This window comes from Etheostoma spectabile, chromosome 11 (genome assembly GCF_008692095.1).
Source record: "Etheostoma spectabile isolate EspeVRDwgs_2016 chromosome 11, UIUC_Espe_1.0, whole genome shotgun sequence".
NCBI classification, from domain to species: Eukaryota; Metazoa; Chordata; class Actinopteri; order Perciformes; family Percidae; genus Etheostoma; species Etheostoma spectabile.
Window position 1 is genome coordinate 6,374,089 of NC_045743.1, and position 15,622 is coordinate 6,389,710.

The following is a 15,622-nucleotide window of genomic DNA, read 5'->3' on the forward strand; positions in this document are numbered from 1 at the left end:
TTGTGGTTCATGAGTACATCTTGCAATGAGACATCCTGATATTAACTGCATCATATCAGAGCAGAAAGGGCGGATGAAAAGTACATAAAATCTTCTGGTTAAACACTGATACAAATCAACCCCCAAAGCCAGAACAGTCACAGAAAAGACACATTTACGGTAGTAATATTTGCAGTAATGCTTGCTTATACCAGGCACATGGCCGTTCTCCTTTTTCTAAGCTCTATTATTAGACAGTGTATTTAACATACCATATATAGCAGAAGTTCAGCTGACTGTGAGCTGGCATATTTGGCACTAAAACTAAACTCAAAGCTTTTCCACAGAATTGCAAAACCTTCCAGCTATGAAGTAATGTTGCTTTGCTCAGCTGTGTTCCTCAAACACAACAGAGCTTAAAACACAAAAACAAACAAAACATCTTAAAGAGTGGATGGATTAGGAACTTTGAGAACTAAAATACTCTCTGTGCCATCTTATGTGCGTGCGTGCATGTGTGCGTGTGTGTGTGTGTGTGTGTGTGTGTCTGTGTTCACTGTTTCCCTCTGATAACCCAGACTTCCTGTTGATGTCAAAATCAACCTTTTTTGCTACCCAAAAATTTGCTCTGGAGGGTAAAGACAAAACTGAGATGTATGAAGGAAAAAGAATAAACATGTCCTCTGAAAATGAATAATAGGCACAAACAGATACTGATGCACATGTGTACCTACTGTAGAAATGGTTTAGGCCTACCCAAAGTAAGAAGTGACTGCTGAACATTTCGGAAAAAAAATCAAACAACTGTAATTATACTATTAAAACAGACTGTAGCCATTCAAACACCTGATTTCTTTTTACATAACCAAATAAACACACTAACACATTCTACAACCTGGTCTATGTGCCAGAACTAATGGATGCCAATTTTTGCCAGTAAAAGAAATGAAAGCAATGCTATCCATGCTAGATATGCCACCTCGGCACACGAGGCGCTTGTTACTGAAACAATCTCATGGTTTTGACTTTTTACTCTCATAATTATAACTTTTTATCTCATCATTTTAAATTTGTATCTCCTAATTTTAACTTCATATCTCATAATTGTAACTTTTAATCTCATAATTTCAACTTTTATCTTTGTTCAGACTTTGTATACAGTATGTTTTACCTTCCATCCCATACTTTTTATCTCAATTGTGACTTTTTATCTCATCATTTAGACTTCTTATCTCATATTTGGGACTGCTTATCTCGTAATTTCGACTTTCTCTCTCAATTTTTGTCCTACAATTTTGACTTTTTTTATTATAATTATAATTATAATTAAATTATTTTTATCTCACATACCATGGAGATACCTTTTATCATCAAGACTAAGTTTTGTTTTTTTTTACTGGCGAAAATGGGCTTCAATAAAATGCTGTTTCAGAAAATACATGTTGCAGCGCTGCACCAAAATATTGTGACTGCAAATATTGATAAATGTCAACTAGATGTACAAATACAATAGAAAAAAAGAATATTATATATATATATATATATATATATATATATATATATATATAAAATATATTTTCTTTAACTGCACTAGGGTTGTATCCACTTCACCAAAGGAAAATGCAAATTCTGAAGGTGGGGGGAGCATCCAGGGGAGGATCCGCTGTTTCCGTTCTTGTTTCTTCGTGTTTTCTTCAGTTTTGGTACTGAGAAGGCTGAGGCTTTTACGATGCCCATGAGCCTCAGCCACCGTTGCGAGGAAGTCTTTCTTTTACAGTCTATGTTCTCTTAATACATCCATTGGGGAAGTAGTCAACGAGTCAGAGCTGGAGCAAAGAACACTCACTTCGTCGATGCAGTTGGAAAGAGAACATTTACCAAGAAGCTACTGATTTGAATCAACTGAAGGTGTTCTCGCCATTTACCTGACTATTGTTTTAGCTTTTGTTACCGTGGCATCAGACTGCATTTTACGTTAAGTGATTGGATCGTTCTTGCCGAATCACTCTTTTAGAACAATCCTAATTTACTTCTTCCCTCGCATGTGTTCCACGCATGTATTATATGTTTGTTCGGTACATTAGCGGCACATTTGACTTTCATTTGACAAAGAACAACCCCAAACGCAGTTACCCATCATCTTAGTTGCATATCGGCCAGTGCTCCAGCAACTGCCAGCTGCTTCCGTTTTGCAGTTTAGTGCAGAAACTGAAATAACGCCTCCCACGTGGGAGGCGTTATTTCAGTTTGCCGTCTCTATGGTTACATAAATACTGTAACGTCCATGGTCGTCGTTGCATTGGGGAGAAATTAAAGAGAGAGAAAAAAACACTGGTTTTAATTGAAATTAGAAAATGAGTGTATCTGTGACTTGCGCAATTCCTAAGAAAAATGATACTAGTAAAGTTATTAGGCGGCAACGGGCTTATGACCACTTGTACGGTAAGTAAACTTAACTAACTAGGTAGCTAACGTTAAACCCCAGCTGGCGCAAGCTAGCTAACTAGCTACAATTTGAAAACGTGCTAGCTAGCGTTAGGCTGACTCATTTGGTTGACATTACATGAACTGTTTTGCTACAGATCCAGTTTACACAGTGTCATCGGAGGCAGACCATGCCAGGTCCACACTCAAAGCCTATGCATCTAACGACCGAATCGTAAGACGTTTTTATTGAAATATTGAACCGTGTATCGTTAAATGTAACGTTATTTATTTTCTTTTACACATTGAACACTGAGCTTAACTCCTTTTTCACCTACTTCCTGTTTTGCTACCTCTCCTCTACTATGACTGACTCATGGCCAATGTTGTTTCTCAGTTGTTACTGTTTACACATGAGGAGAAAAAAAGGACTAAATGTGAAATGCACTCACAGACTGTATTTCTCCCTCCCTTTATCAGAGGAGAGTACCTGAGTTTGGGTCTATGTTCAGTAACCTGTTCCACCACCCACGGTTTACTGTCCAACTGGACCCTGCTGACCCAGTACCGGCCTTTATTGATCGGCGCTGGCGAGGCCACACAGAACAGCGCAGAGAGGCACTGCAGCAGCTGGCTGGGTAACACCAACAGACACCATTTAGTTGAGCAGCAACAGCAGCTACTGACTTACTCATTATCATTACAAATATAAAATGTGTCCCTTGGTATTATCTTCTTGACAGAGTTATTCCAAGTGCTCAGTCATGGCAGAAAAGGGAGGAGTGCCATGTGACCGGAGCTGATCGCTGGAAATACTTTAAACGGTTTGAATAGCCTGCCTACACACTGAATCTGTGAATATATTGGATAACAATCATTCTAACTCTGTTGTGCATCACTTACACGACCTGATATTATGTCCACCGTTAACTAAAGATAACCGCCACAGTTCCCACATTAAATATTGACATAGTTCCATTTTGTTTCCTTTAGCCCTCTGATTCCTTTTGCACAGCAGGTTCCCCCAGATGTGATTTTTGCATTGCCTAAGTAAGTTCAACGGTTTCTCACGCTTCTTATTTTGCCATTTCGATTGTGACCTTTTGCTGGTCGAGGGTACATCCTCCTTTCCACACTTTTTGTCTCATCAGAGAAGACTTTGTATTAACTTGTGGAACAAATGCTGAGCATCAGCCCACCCACTTCACTGTGGGGGTCCAGACAGACTACAGGGAAAGTGAAACACAGACAGACCCGTACAGCCCTGAGTATGTGGTACAACATGGAACAACTCCCGCAGAGCTCCTGCAACTGGCAGCTTTGACTTGGGGTACATCAACTGTTGAGATCTTCATTACATAGACTATACTTTGTTCAAAACATACATGCAGCCTTATGCTCTCCATTCCCCTTAGGTCATGGTCTACCTGCAGGCCTGGCAGAAGTGGAAATGATAGAGCGGGCACGTGCCAAACGAGCTTGGGAGGCCACCCTTCCTCCATTGAATGACCTTAGTCAGCTGGACAAAAGGAGACGTATAATGGAGGAGATGGAGGTCAGAGAGTGGGCTTTCAGAGAAGGAGAAATCGAGAAGTGAGTGACACTCACGCTTTTTTGTTATCATTAACTGATAAAGACAAGATAGGACAAATAGAGAGGTAACTACAACACCACAATTACCACTACAGCAAACAATAAAATCCCCAAACTTGTGTAGCTCAGTGCATTACTGTCTCTTTGTTACTACCACTGGAGTTGGAAATTTGCTGACACATGAGTTTGAACAAAGTTCTTCCATTTTAACAGTTTCTCTTATCACAATGCCACACACAAAGTACTGTGGCTGAGACTGTTAATCTAAGAACTGATTAAGCAGTCTTGGTGAACCCTCCTCCCCCTTGTTGTTCCTGCTCTCTGTACAATGCAACTTCTGCCCTTCTGTAATGCTCTCAATTTCTGTGGGTCCTGTCCAGGTTGCAAAAGGCCCGTCTTGCTTTGCTGAAGGACCTCTTGAGGCAGAGAGATGAGGCCCAGAAAGAAGTCACAAACGAGAGACTGAACCAGATATATATTAAGCACCAAAAGGACAAAGAGACCAAGCTGCACAAGATTCACAATGACTACAGCAGGTGTAAGACAGCCGCTGCCTCTTCTCTAAGATAATATCCAGATCATAAATGTATTATGTAAGGCTTTGTTTAATTCCTTGTCATTTATCTCCTTTTTCATTGTTGTGTTGTGGGCAGCCCTGAGAAAACTGGAAGCTAAGAGGAGAAATGTGGAGGGGAAGCTAGAGCAACTTGGCATTGTCAGAAAATATACAGGTTTTCAGACATATCACCCTCGGAGCCGCAGGGATACATTTACCAACAGGAACACCCACAACAATGAGTTAAAAAGCCACTACTTAGACACATATGAAGGTTTGAATCTAAATGTTTATGGACAAGTAGAATTAAGTGGATAATCTCCATACTAGCATCAGAGATTACAGTATAATTTTATTTAGAAGATAACTTTTAACAAGTTTGTCATCATCATAGGTTTGCTACAGCTCGAGGCAGGACTCTCTGCCTCAGTCAAGCAATGGGAGAAAAGACCTAATCCTAAAGTCAACATCATCAAGAATGTGATCAATCACCCTACGAGCAGAGAGGTAGAACTGATGAAGAAATATAAGGTAAAGCAGAAATCAAGCATATCACTTAAGTTCTAGATACACATGAATTTACAAGTATGGTTCTGCAGGCCCTGAGAGAGGAGGAGAAGGAGCAAGTGTCCAAGGAGTCTTCACGTTTTCTTGTCAAGAAGAAGAAGCCTGTTCCTCGTCCTTTCACTCCCAGAGTTGGGGAGCCTCCAGAGGTCAGCTAATATCTCTGACTGTAATTGACGCAGACCTTGTTCATCCTAAACGTTTAATTTTGTTGATGTTAATTCGTTTATACGTCCCTTATTAGGAGGATGAGGAGATAGAGCTTGCAGTCATCAACTTGCAAAAACTACTGAGAGGAAGGAGTATCCAATACGAGGTCTGAACCTGTCTATATGCACGTGTGTGCGTGCTTACCTGCATGTGTGACTTTTATATGCCTGATGTGCCTACAAAAATGTTTGTATGTTTCAAACTGTAAGGACATCTTTATTCATGTCTACCTGTGCTGTCTTCTGACAGATGTTTAAGGGCAAGAAGAACCATCTGGATCTTATTCAGGAACTAAGGACCGTCCACGCCCTGCAGAGGGAGGAACAAGAGCTACAGAAAGCTGACAAAGGGCTCGTAATGACCCTTAAAAAACAGAGAGATACACATAGACACAAGGTGAAACATACAGACACATTCACATACAGAAGTTAACAAACTCCAAACAATCTCATTACGCCTTTTCTCTCCCCTCCCAGGCTGCTCAAGAAGAAGCATCTCAGGCCAGAGTGGTTGGTGCAGAGCTTGAACGCCTGTTTTACGCCTTGTCCAAGGATTTGATTCATCTCCAGGAAGAGCGCAGGATCCATGCCTTTACACTACTGGCTGAGAGAGACCGTCGCCTACGAGAGGCGGAGGAGAGTGGGAGGAGACAAGTGGAGGAGCGCAGACGCAGAGAAGAAGAGGAGATCTTCAGACAAGTGCGTAGATTAATTCAGTCATTCAGTCATTTTTTAGCCATAGTAATAGGAAGTGTGTGTGTGTGTGTGTGTGTGTGTGTGTGTTGTGTGGTGTGTGTGTGTGTGTGTGTGTGTGTGTGGTGTGTGTGTGTGTGTGTGTGTGTGTGTGTGTGTGTGTGTGTGTGTGTGTGTGTGTGTGTGTGTGTGTGTGTGTGTGACATATTTTAATGCATGTTTTGTGTCCTTAATGCCTCACAGGTGGTGCAGGTACACCAGGAAACTGTGGATTTGTATTTGGAGGACATCATCCTAGAGACCTTAGAGCAGACAGCTGACCAGCAGGCCAGAGAGGAGATCCACAGGAGAGCAAAGGAGGTCAACGACATTGCTTATGCCATGGAAGAAAGGTAATGGATTCCTCAGCATGTCTTCTAATGTTTTGTATTTAGAAATGTAAACGATAATAATCAACAGGAATCATTTTTTTTATGTGTGAGTAGCCAGAGCAATCTTCAGTCGGAGGAGATTGTGGCAGAGTTGGTGTACAGTTTCCTTATCCCAGAGGTCCAGAAGATCACTGTCAGACAAAAAGGTTTGGGAGATTTTTATTTTTCACACAGAATTCAAAATCTAAATGATATTATGATTATAAATAGACAGTATTTGTATCAACAATTAGAAATGGGTAGAAAAGGAACCACATTTATTAAAAGTGAGAGATCATTTATCTCTTACTTTTAGGACCCTTTCTCTTAATAAAAACAAACAAAACATGAAAATGGAATGATAAAGTTAAAGGTCAGATGCTTTGCTCACTGGTCTAACCTTATCATTTCTCTCTTCCAGTGCTCCAGAGTCAGCATAGACACTTGCAGGCAGCTCGGAGCATCATTCACAGAACTGCAGAACATTCTGGGATCCTTCCTAGTACTCTGGAGGCCCCACAGTTGACCTGTCCCTCTGAAAGAGCCTCCAACCAAGTCCTCGAGATGATTAGCCATGTGGAGCAGGAGAAGGGGAAAGAAACGGAGCAGCACCACATTCAAACTGAGTAAAGAGAGGACTACAAATCCCCAAAAGTACTGAGATGTAGTCTAATGTCTAAATTTGTTTATATTATTAAAGTAGTACTTAAGTATTAATTCATTTCCATAATCATAATTTTAAGTTTAGGGCTCAATTGTAACCTTTTGATTATTACTTATTATTACATATCTAGAATTTACAGTATAGTCCCACCATATCTGACAGGATCAAGTACAAGCTCCATTTCAATCTGGGCAGTTGGGCTGCTGTGGGGGTATGGAGGATTCAGGTGTCCCTGATTAAGCACTTCTGATTTTAAGTTGACAGAGAGTGACTTAATAGATATCTGAGGATGTTTCAGCGATGCATTTTACAGAGGGATTTATTCATTTGGTGACTTGTTTACTGAGAAGAAAATGTGCTTTATAAAGGCATAGAAAGTTCTCACGTTATTACGATCTGAGGTCAGTTACATTCTCTATTATCCTATACTTTGATTTAACCGTGACAACTAAAGTATGTCCATCAACATAAAAGCCTTATAGAGTGATTGTTGAGGGCAGAAAGACTCCAAACCATAAACTGTATATTAAACAGTCTATGCTCCAAACCAAACATCCAATGGTGTTGTAAATGGTAGTGGATTCCTATCAAGTTGTGGCGTTAACTGCCTAGGGTGCGCATCTTTTGCTCAGGCCTGTCAAGATGTCCCACCAGGCAGGCACCTTCAGCAACAGCTCAGCACTGGTTTAAGAAATAGAAAAAAATAGAAAGAAATAGAAATGAATATGACATAATCACAAATCAGCTTTATTTGCCATGTATGAGGATACATACAGGGAATTTTGCAATTACAAAACATCATACAAAACAAACAACTTATCCAAAGACAAACCAATGTGTGATTGTACAGAAGTTACTAAATGTGGTCACTAAATAGAAACCAATGTACTGCCAACAACACAAAATAAACTTGGTAGGACGTATGAAACAGAAACTCTAGTTTACCTGTTTGGTGATGTACATGATGTACAGCATGTGCAATGTGCATAAGGTCAAACTCCATGAGGAGAAAATTAACTATTAAACACGTGTATAAAGAGAGAAGGCATGTGCTACTATGTGTGTTACAATCAAATCAGATGTGGGAAACAAAGGGACAGTTGCCTTTATTACTTCATACTTTACTACTACTACTTTTCTATTCTCTCATAGAAGCCCATACAATATAGAATAATCTTAGAGTGGCATTAAAAAGAATTTGAAGACATTTTACAACAGAGCTTAGGAGAAATTCAGCTCTAAAGTCAAAATACATTGTAACACATTTGTTACATATCTGTTTTCTCATATTAAATATTTTCCTTAAAAGGTTTGCTAAACATGTCAACACATTTAAATAAAATTTAGACGTATATGATTTTCAAACATGTTTAGTCTAGTCATTGCACCACGATGCCCCAGCCTTGGCATCGGGCCCGACCCGCGGGCTGCAGCCAGGAAGGCGCTGTATTTGGAGCGACTGGCCCTTTATCAAACAACAAACAACCGGGCCAACAGGAGTAGCTTACTGTAATGAGATACTCCTTCTCACCTGTTGAGTGTGTAAATCCACCGGGAATTAAGCTCTGCTAGGCAAAACCCCGTGGACTACAGATAGCTGTTGGACATCTGAAATCACCAAGTCAGTGGAATTTTTATTTATTTATTTATTTATTCATTCAGGACAGTGCACATTGATGAACATGCACAACAGTACATGTAAATGTGCCAGATTGTAGCCCAAGGGCTAATTTCCATCTGCAGTCCATGAGAATGATCTCGATCACTGTTTGATTAAAACTTGACCTTTCGCCAGGCTAAGGAGAGGTACGAAACTATTTTACACTTTGTTTATTAACACTATTGCAAATATGTATTTGCTGCACGTCAAGTCGAATGCATGTCGGTAGTCGGTAGAGGTGCGTTGCCCAAACAAATCCTTTTTTGGGTATCGATAGCCTACATGTTTTCTAAGGCGCTCTATCACACGGATGTGTAAACGAAAGTTACTCGTTGGTTGTGCACAGTGTAAGGCGTGTTAAGATTAAGATATTTATAAGATATATAAGCCTATACATACATTTAAATAAACTTTTCTACCTCCAGCGTCACACGCTGGCCACCGATGAAATGGCTCCAACAAGGTGGAATCGCATGAATGCCAAAGTATAACCAAGTCTGCAGTACTGTACTTAATTCAAAATACATTCAGTGATGGTTGCAGCTTAAAGCAACACTATGTAACGTTTCCCGCTTCAGGGCCCCTACAGGTTGGTAAGCGGAACTGTCCCATCATGTCTCATTGGAACTATACATCCGCTGCTCGATTTGGCAAACTTGCAGAGTGCGGTTATAGCCGGTGGATGTGGAGCTAGATCATCTTTCTTTATGACATTCAAGAAAATAAATGATCTGAGAGAAGAAGAAAAAAAATGTGAGAGAAAAAGTTATCACACTGATAGCAAAAAAGCATTTTATAAGAGAAAAATCAAATATTTAAGAGAAAAGGTTTTTATACCAATAGCAAAAAATAATAAGATTTGAGACAAAAAAAGGTTTCAATATAAATTTTAAATTTTAAAAATTATTTCTGAGAAAAACAACTCTCTCAAAATACTTTTTCAAACTGTCAAATATATATTTTTGCTATCAGTGTGGAAAAAAAATTATCTAAAAAAAGGTTTTCTCTCAAAACATTTGTCGTATTCTCTTCTTGACGTTATTGGTCAACGCTAGCTTGCTATTCCACCGACACTGGCGGTGAGCTCCAGGGGGGTTGTGCCGCTGCTACCGGGTGTGCGGAGCTTTCCGTTTCCCACTGGTAGTGATGGCCAAATGAAGCTTCATGAACCAGTGTCTTTATTTTCTGAGCCCACTAGATGGCGCTCTCTGTTCACCAATTGGTTGAGAATACACTGAATTGCAATGCCTTAGGCCTTTCTCTTAAAACCAAGAGCGCCATCGAGTGGACTCAGAACATAAAGATACTGGTTCACAAAGCTTCATTTGGCCATCACTACCCACTGGAGCTCCGATCAGATCAGGTCGAGGTCGGCAGCGAAGCTTTCTAGCAATGTTTCTACGCTGGTGGAGCCCCACCGATGGCGGTCCGTCTGCGGCTGCATAAAGTGTTTAGATAACTAAAAGGTATTTATTTAGAAGTGGGCTGGCTGCTAGTTAGCTAACACTAGCTTCCGCACTCAACTATGGCAGCTCATCTATGGTGACAGTGGTGTAATGATTTAGATCGCCTCCTAAGACAAGACGGTGCTCACCTGACTGGCCTAAAGGAACGTGGCCCCGCCCATGACATTATTTTCACATCGAGAGAAAAATCATCAGCAAAAAAATTGCATCGAGAGCAAGGACTTAGGTTTTGAGAGCGAGAAGAAAAACGTTTTCAGAGAAACCCTTTTTTTTTTTTAGAGAATTTTTTTTGATACTGATAGTAAACAATATATATTTGAGTTTTAAAAAGTATTTTGAGAGAGATTTCTTTTCTTTTCAGAAATTCTTTATAAAATTTATATTTAAACTTTTTTTAGTCCCAAATATTATAATTTTTTGCTGTTGGTATCAAAACTTTTTCTCTCAAATATTTTTTTTCTCTCATAAAATTCTTTTCTGCTATCTGTGTGATAACTTTTTCTGTCAAACATTTTTTTTTTTTCTCTCTCAGATCATTTATTTTCTCGCATGTAAGAAATAAACAAATCTAGCTCCATAGTAGAGAGCCACCAAGCGAATGCTGACGTGCCGTTCACCCTGTTACGAGTTGATGTACCACTGAAACGATTTTGGAAACATTATTTTAGGGTACGAAAAGGTCTCTAGTGTTGCTTTAATGCTCAACAACCCTGAAAAAGGCTGGAAGTTCCAGGCTGGATAGAAAATCACCTGTAGAGGCTAGAAAGACCCGGAAGAGACCTCCGTAACCGCTAACTCGTCAGGTTTTAGACACAACTTCTGGTGAGTCGCCAGCTGTTATGGTTATTAAATGATTAAACTATGAATCAGAGGTGCTGTTTAGGCTCGTGGGCTTCGTCGCTTGGTCTCAGAGGGTTAAAGGTGCTGTAGGTACGATTGTGAAGATCAGGATGACAGACGGTGTAATGTGACTTGTGGAAGAGTGTTTGCCACAATGTTGTTGAACTAGTGTTGTCGGTTTCTTTTCTAAAGTTTAAACTGAATGCATTCACTGTCTTCCAACTTTATACTCACTACCTTTGGCAGGCCAAATTTAATGTAATTTATACTCTTTATTGATCCTCTATGGGGAAATTGCAATAGAAACTCTGTTATTACACACTCCAAACAGGCCTGAAATACACACACATGCTCAGGTCCTTTTACAAGCACTAATGGAGAGATGTCAGAGTGAGTGGGCTGCGACTGCTGAACAGGTGCCCTGAACGGTTGAGGGGTGTTCGGTGCCTTGCTCAAGAGCATCTTGGCAGTGCCCAGGAGGTGAACTGGCACCTCTGCTGCTACCAGTCCACACTCCGTACTTAGTTCCGTACGGGCGACCGTCCGGTTCCCAACCCAACTCCCTACAGACGGAGCTACCGCCACCTCCTTTAATGCTGGTACTGAGGGCACTGACTTTCACAATGTTCATGGGATATGTACAGTACGCTTAGGAAATAATTCAGGTCACACAGAAGAGTATTCTGATTGGCCAGCTGGTGTCTGTTAAAGATTCACGTTACGACACTAAAAAAGGGTGCAAGGTATGTTCAAATGTACTAAACCATAGCAACAATGCGTATTCTTCATGCTACATTAGCACAGAGGATACAGTTACTCTGCCATATAAAGACATCTTATTGTGACAAAGTTTTCACATTGAGATATTGTGGTTTAAGTGTGTCATATCTTGGGATCTTAAAAAATAAAGGCATGCTTCTTTCTTTCTTTTTTTTAAATAAAGACATGAAATGCCCATGCCCAAAAAACTCTTTGATGTGGCAGAAATTCAACCTTTTATTTCACATGTCACTTGTTTACCAGGTTTGCATTTAAAACTAATGTGATCTTTAATACTTAGGTAAATATTGATCTCAAGGAAACAATATGTTGTGATAGTAATCCTGATAATAATTGTCCATATAACCCCCTTTATGTACAGCAAATACTTAAAACAAACTTCCAAAAGCATTTGACATCCTGAAATATTCAAAGCCGTCCCATCACAGCTGAGGTTACAGACGGTTTGAACTTGTACAGGTTGTTACTGGAAAGACGGGAAACAATGTTAATGGCTCTGAAAATGGTAAATTTAGCATAATGGATCTTTCCCCGGTATTATTTTATTCAGAACAACAACTCAGGCTTATTCCACTTCAATCTGGTTGTGTGGTGTGAAAAAATAGTGAGTTTAGTGGACATCTGTAGCCCCCTCCTCCCCACTGCATCACGTTGGATCTTTTTAGTGTGAAATAGATAAAGAAAGTGTGTGAATATTAGTAAATATAGATAGATAGATAGTAAATATGAGATAGATAGTAGATAGATAGATAGATAGATGAAGTAGATAGGTAATAGGTAGATAGATAGATAGATAGATAGATAGGTAGGTAGGTATAGATAGATAGATAGATAGATAGATAGATAGGTAGGATAGATAGATAGATAGATAGATAGTAGTAGATAGATAGATAGATAGATAGATAGATAGATAGTAGTAGGTAGATAGATAGATAGATAGATAGATAGATAGATAGATAGATAGATAGATAGATAGATAGATAGATGATGGAGATAGGTAGTGATAGATAGATAGATAGAGATAGAATAGATAGATAGATAGATATAGATAGATAGGATGGATAGTAGATGATAGATAGATAGATAGATAGATAGATAGATAGATGATAGATAGATAGATGATGGATAGATAGATAGATAGATAGATGAAGATGGATGGAATAGAAGAAGATAGATAGATAGTAGATAGATAGATAGATAGTAGATAGATCAGATGATGATATGATAGATGATAGATGCTAGAATAGATAGTAGTATATATAGAAGTAGCATAATACTTTTCACCCGAAGGACATACTATAATTTTTCATAGGATCTAATATAGTTTAAAGTCAAGCAAAGTCCCTATTTCATTAACATGTACCAAGTACGCACTGTGAGTACATTAGATAATTCCCATGTTTGGATCTCTGTACATTTCACTGTCTGTACCCTGTTTTTCGTTTCACGGTCAATGTCACCACCTCGCAAGTGGGTTGAGGAGAAGGTTGTTCTCATGCAAACCACGTCCCTGTTTTCTCCAGGTAGCAGCAGGTCTTCATCCCTGTCCATGATAACCCATTATTTATGAACCCTGTAAATATTTCAACCCTAGAAACGGTGTACATTTGTACCCAGCCCATCTTTGGATTAGTAGATTTGTTTGTATCTATCAGACCGTCCAGATGTGCAGCAACCCAGTGTGATTGACACGCTTCATGAAAACTTGGCACTGACAATACAAACCTGGATTTACTGTAAGAGGACAGGACCAGAAAAACAGTACGACATCTACTGTACATGGACAGGACCCGCGGAATGAGCTCTTTGATTTAAAGCAAAGTATTCAGTTTTTGCTGTACAAATGTGTGGAAATACAAAAAAGATGCATTTCCGTCATGTGATAATCTAAAGCAGAGTCCACTAGGGTGTCCTCAGAGTTGCTGCAGGGGGACCACCAAATTATTGTTTCATAGTTAAAAAAAATTAAAAAAAATATAAATACAGTATATATATTTAGTATACTGTATATATATATATATATATATATATATATATATATATATATATATATGTCTGAAAATATGCATGAAAATGAATCCAACATATTTGTAAAGATTTTTTAAATATAGACAACATGGATGATAGGCTAGAGCTGGGCAAAAATCATATATCTCGATGTTGATATTGTGGCGATATTTTGGGGTTGACAATTATTGCTTTCACAAAATATGCACACAATGAGATTTTTGATAAATAATCATCAGTTACGTTGATATAATAACTACGTAGGTAAAGGCAAATCTTAGAAGTTTGAACAGTGTGGTGTGTTCAGAAAATTACATCACTCTACTGTAAGGCAGCCTTTAAAACCAGGAAAAGACAACACCCGTCATATCAGGATAGTACGATATCCAAAATGTACGAATACAAAGTTTGTTTTATTTACTGGTTACAGTTCTGGTGGATTTGCCATATATGTGTTATTTGTTTTGCGTACATACAGTAAGTACACATTGCGCGTGTCTATGAATGAATGTTGACGTAAACTTGTGAGGTGTGATGTTTTTCTTAATTTTGAGAGACCATGGAGTATGTACAGTATTTTCTCAGAGAATGGAAAGAGCTGTAGTTGCAAAGACAATCTTTGTGTTTCATATTTATTACCTCGGGTTGTTATTTAGTATTTTTAATTATGTGCAATTATGTGAAGCAAAAATGCTCTGTAATTATGGTAAATAAAACTGCTCCACAGATTGAAGTGTTTGATGGCGCCTTTATGTCATTAACAGCATAATAAGACAAACACTGCCGCACTGTGGTCACACTAAGACAAAGGTGATGCCAGCTCAAAAATCGTGTCTGGTTTGTACAAACTGTTAAAGAAATGGTCCTAAGAATAGTCAACATTTGACCATTATAGTCAAAAAAATAAGTAGGACTTACAAACAAAAGACATTTCCAAGGTTTTAGTGCAAGTTTATATTTTTTACAAATATTTTAATTTGCTGTTACTGTTTTTTTTTTTTTTCAAACTCAACAGAGTTCTTATATTTCATTGCTCAACTAATATATAGCATTACTGTACATGTAGAGATGGCAGAGTTGGTCGGTCAGTCCACCTCTTGGGTTCATAATATACTGAATCTCTATCTCTCTGTCACCATGACATTATGTGCAGACATTCAGCCCAGAGGATGAAGCACACTGATTTTGGTGTTCCCTGTTTTTTTCCCTCTCGAGCCACCATGAGGTTTCCATTTGTGGTTTTGAGTGAAATGTGTCAACAACTATTAGATGGATTTCCATCCAATTCTGTGCTGATGTTCCTTTTCACTTTCACTTTCCCCTGACTTTTTTATCTAGCGCCATGATTTGGTCATTATTTCAGTGTGTACATACATGCAAGACTAACAACATTCCCATCAGCCTCATCTTTACTTTGTGTTTAGTGCTAATTAGAAAATGTTAGCAGGCTAAGATGCTAAACTAAGATGGTGAACATTAGACTTGCTAGACGTCAGCATGTTCACTTTGACATTGGTAACTTGCTGATGTTAGGATTTAGCTAAAGGCACAGCGGGGCTTTGAACTAAATGCTAAATACAGCCTCACAGCGCTGCGATGACTAGCTCTTGTTATCATATAAATATCAACATTTTTAACATGAACATTTGGAAGAATCACACTCCAATACAATACAACTTTTTCATGTAGTGAGAGTATTGGGGGGAAAAAACATTGTATTTTAAATCAACTTTTTCACAGTTTTCCAAACGACATATGTTAAGCGTGTAACGTTAGC

The 15,622-nt window shown here is 38.8% G+C and overlaps 1 protein-coding gene across 2 annotated transcripts; it reads left to right on the forward strand.

The window, feature by feature from the left end:
• The first annotated feature begins 1,676 nt into the window (after window positions 1–1,676).
• On the forward strand, window positions 1,677–8,258 carry cfap91 (cilia and flagella associated protein 91). 2 transcript variants are annotated; one of them, XM_032530043.1, is made up of 17 exons: window positions 1,677–1,887; window positions 2,562–2,638; window positions 2,884–3,041; window positions 3,147–3,227; window positions 3,397–3,453; window positions 3,555–3,733; window positions 3,819–3,996; window positions 4,377–4,534; window positions 4,650–4,826; window positions 4,947–5,083; window positions 5,152–5,265; window positions 5,361–5,432; window positions 5,576–5,722; window positions 5,803–6,024; window positions 6,262–6,410; window positions 6,504–6,595; window positions 6,850–8,258. In XM_032530043.1, exons 3-17 carry the CDS (start codon window positions 2,908–2,910, stop codon window positions 7,056–7,058), a joined length of 2,106 nt encoding a protein of 701 aa, XP_032385934.1. In that variant the 5' UTR covers window positions 1,677–1,887; window positions 2,562–2,638; window positions 2,884–2,907; the 3' UTR covers window positions 7,059–8,258. The 2 variants fall into 2 exon arrangements, with proteins under 2 accessions (XP_032385934.1, XP_032385933.1); XM_032530042.1 differs by lacking the exon at window positions 1,677–1,887 and adding an exon at window positions 2,189–2,421 and having other exon boundaries at window positions 6,850–8,257.
• The last annotated feature ends 7,364 nt before the right edge of the window (window positions 8,259–15,622 follow it).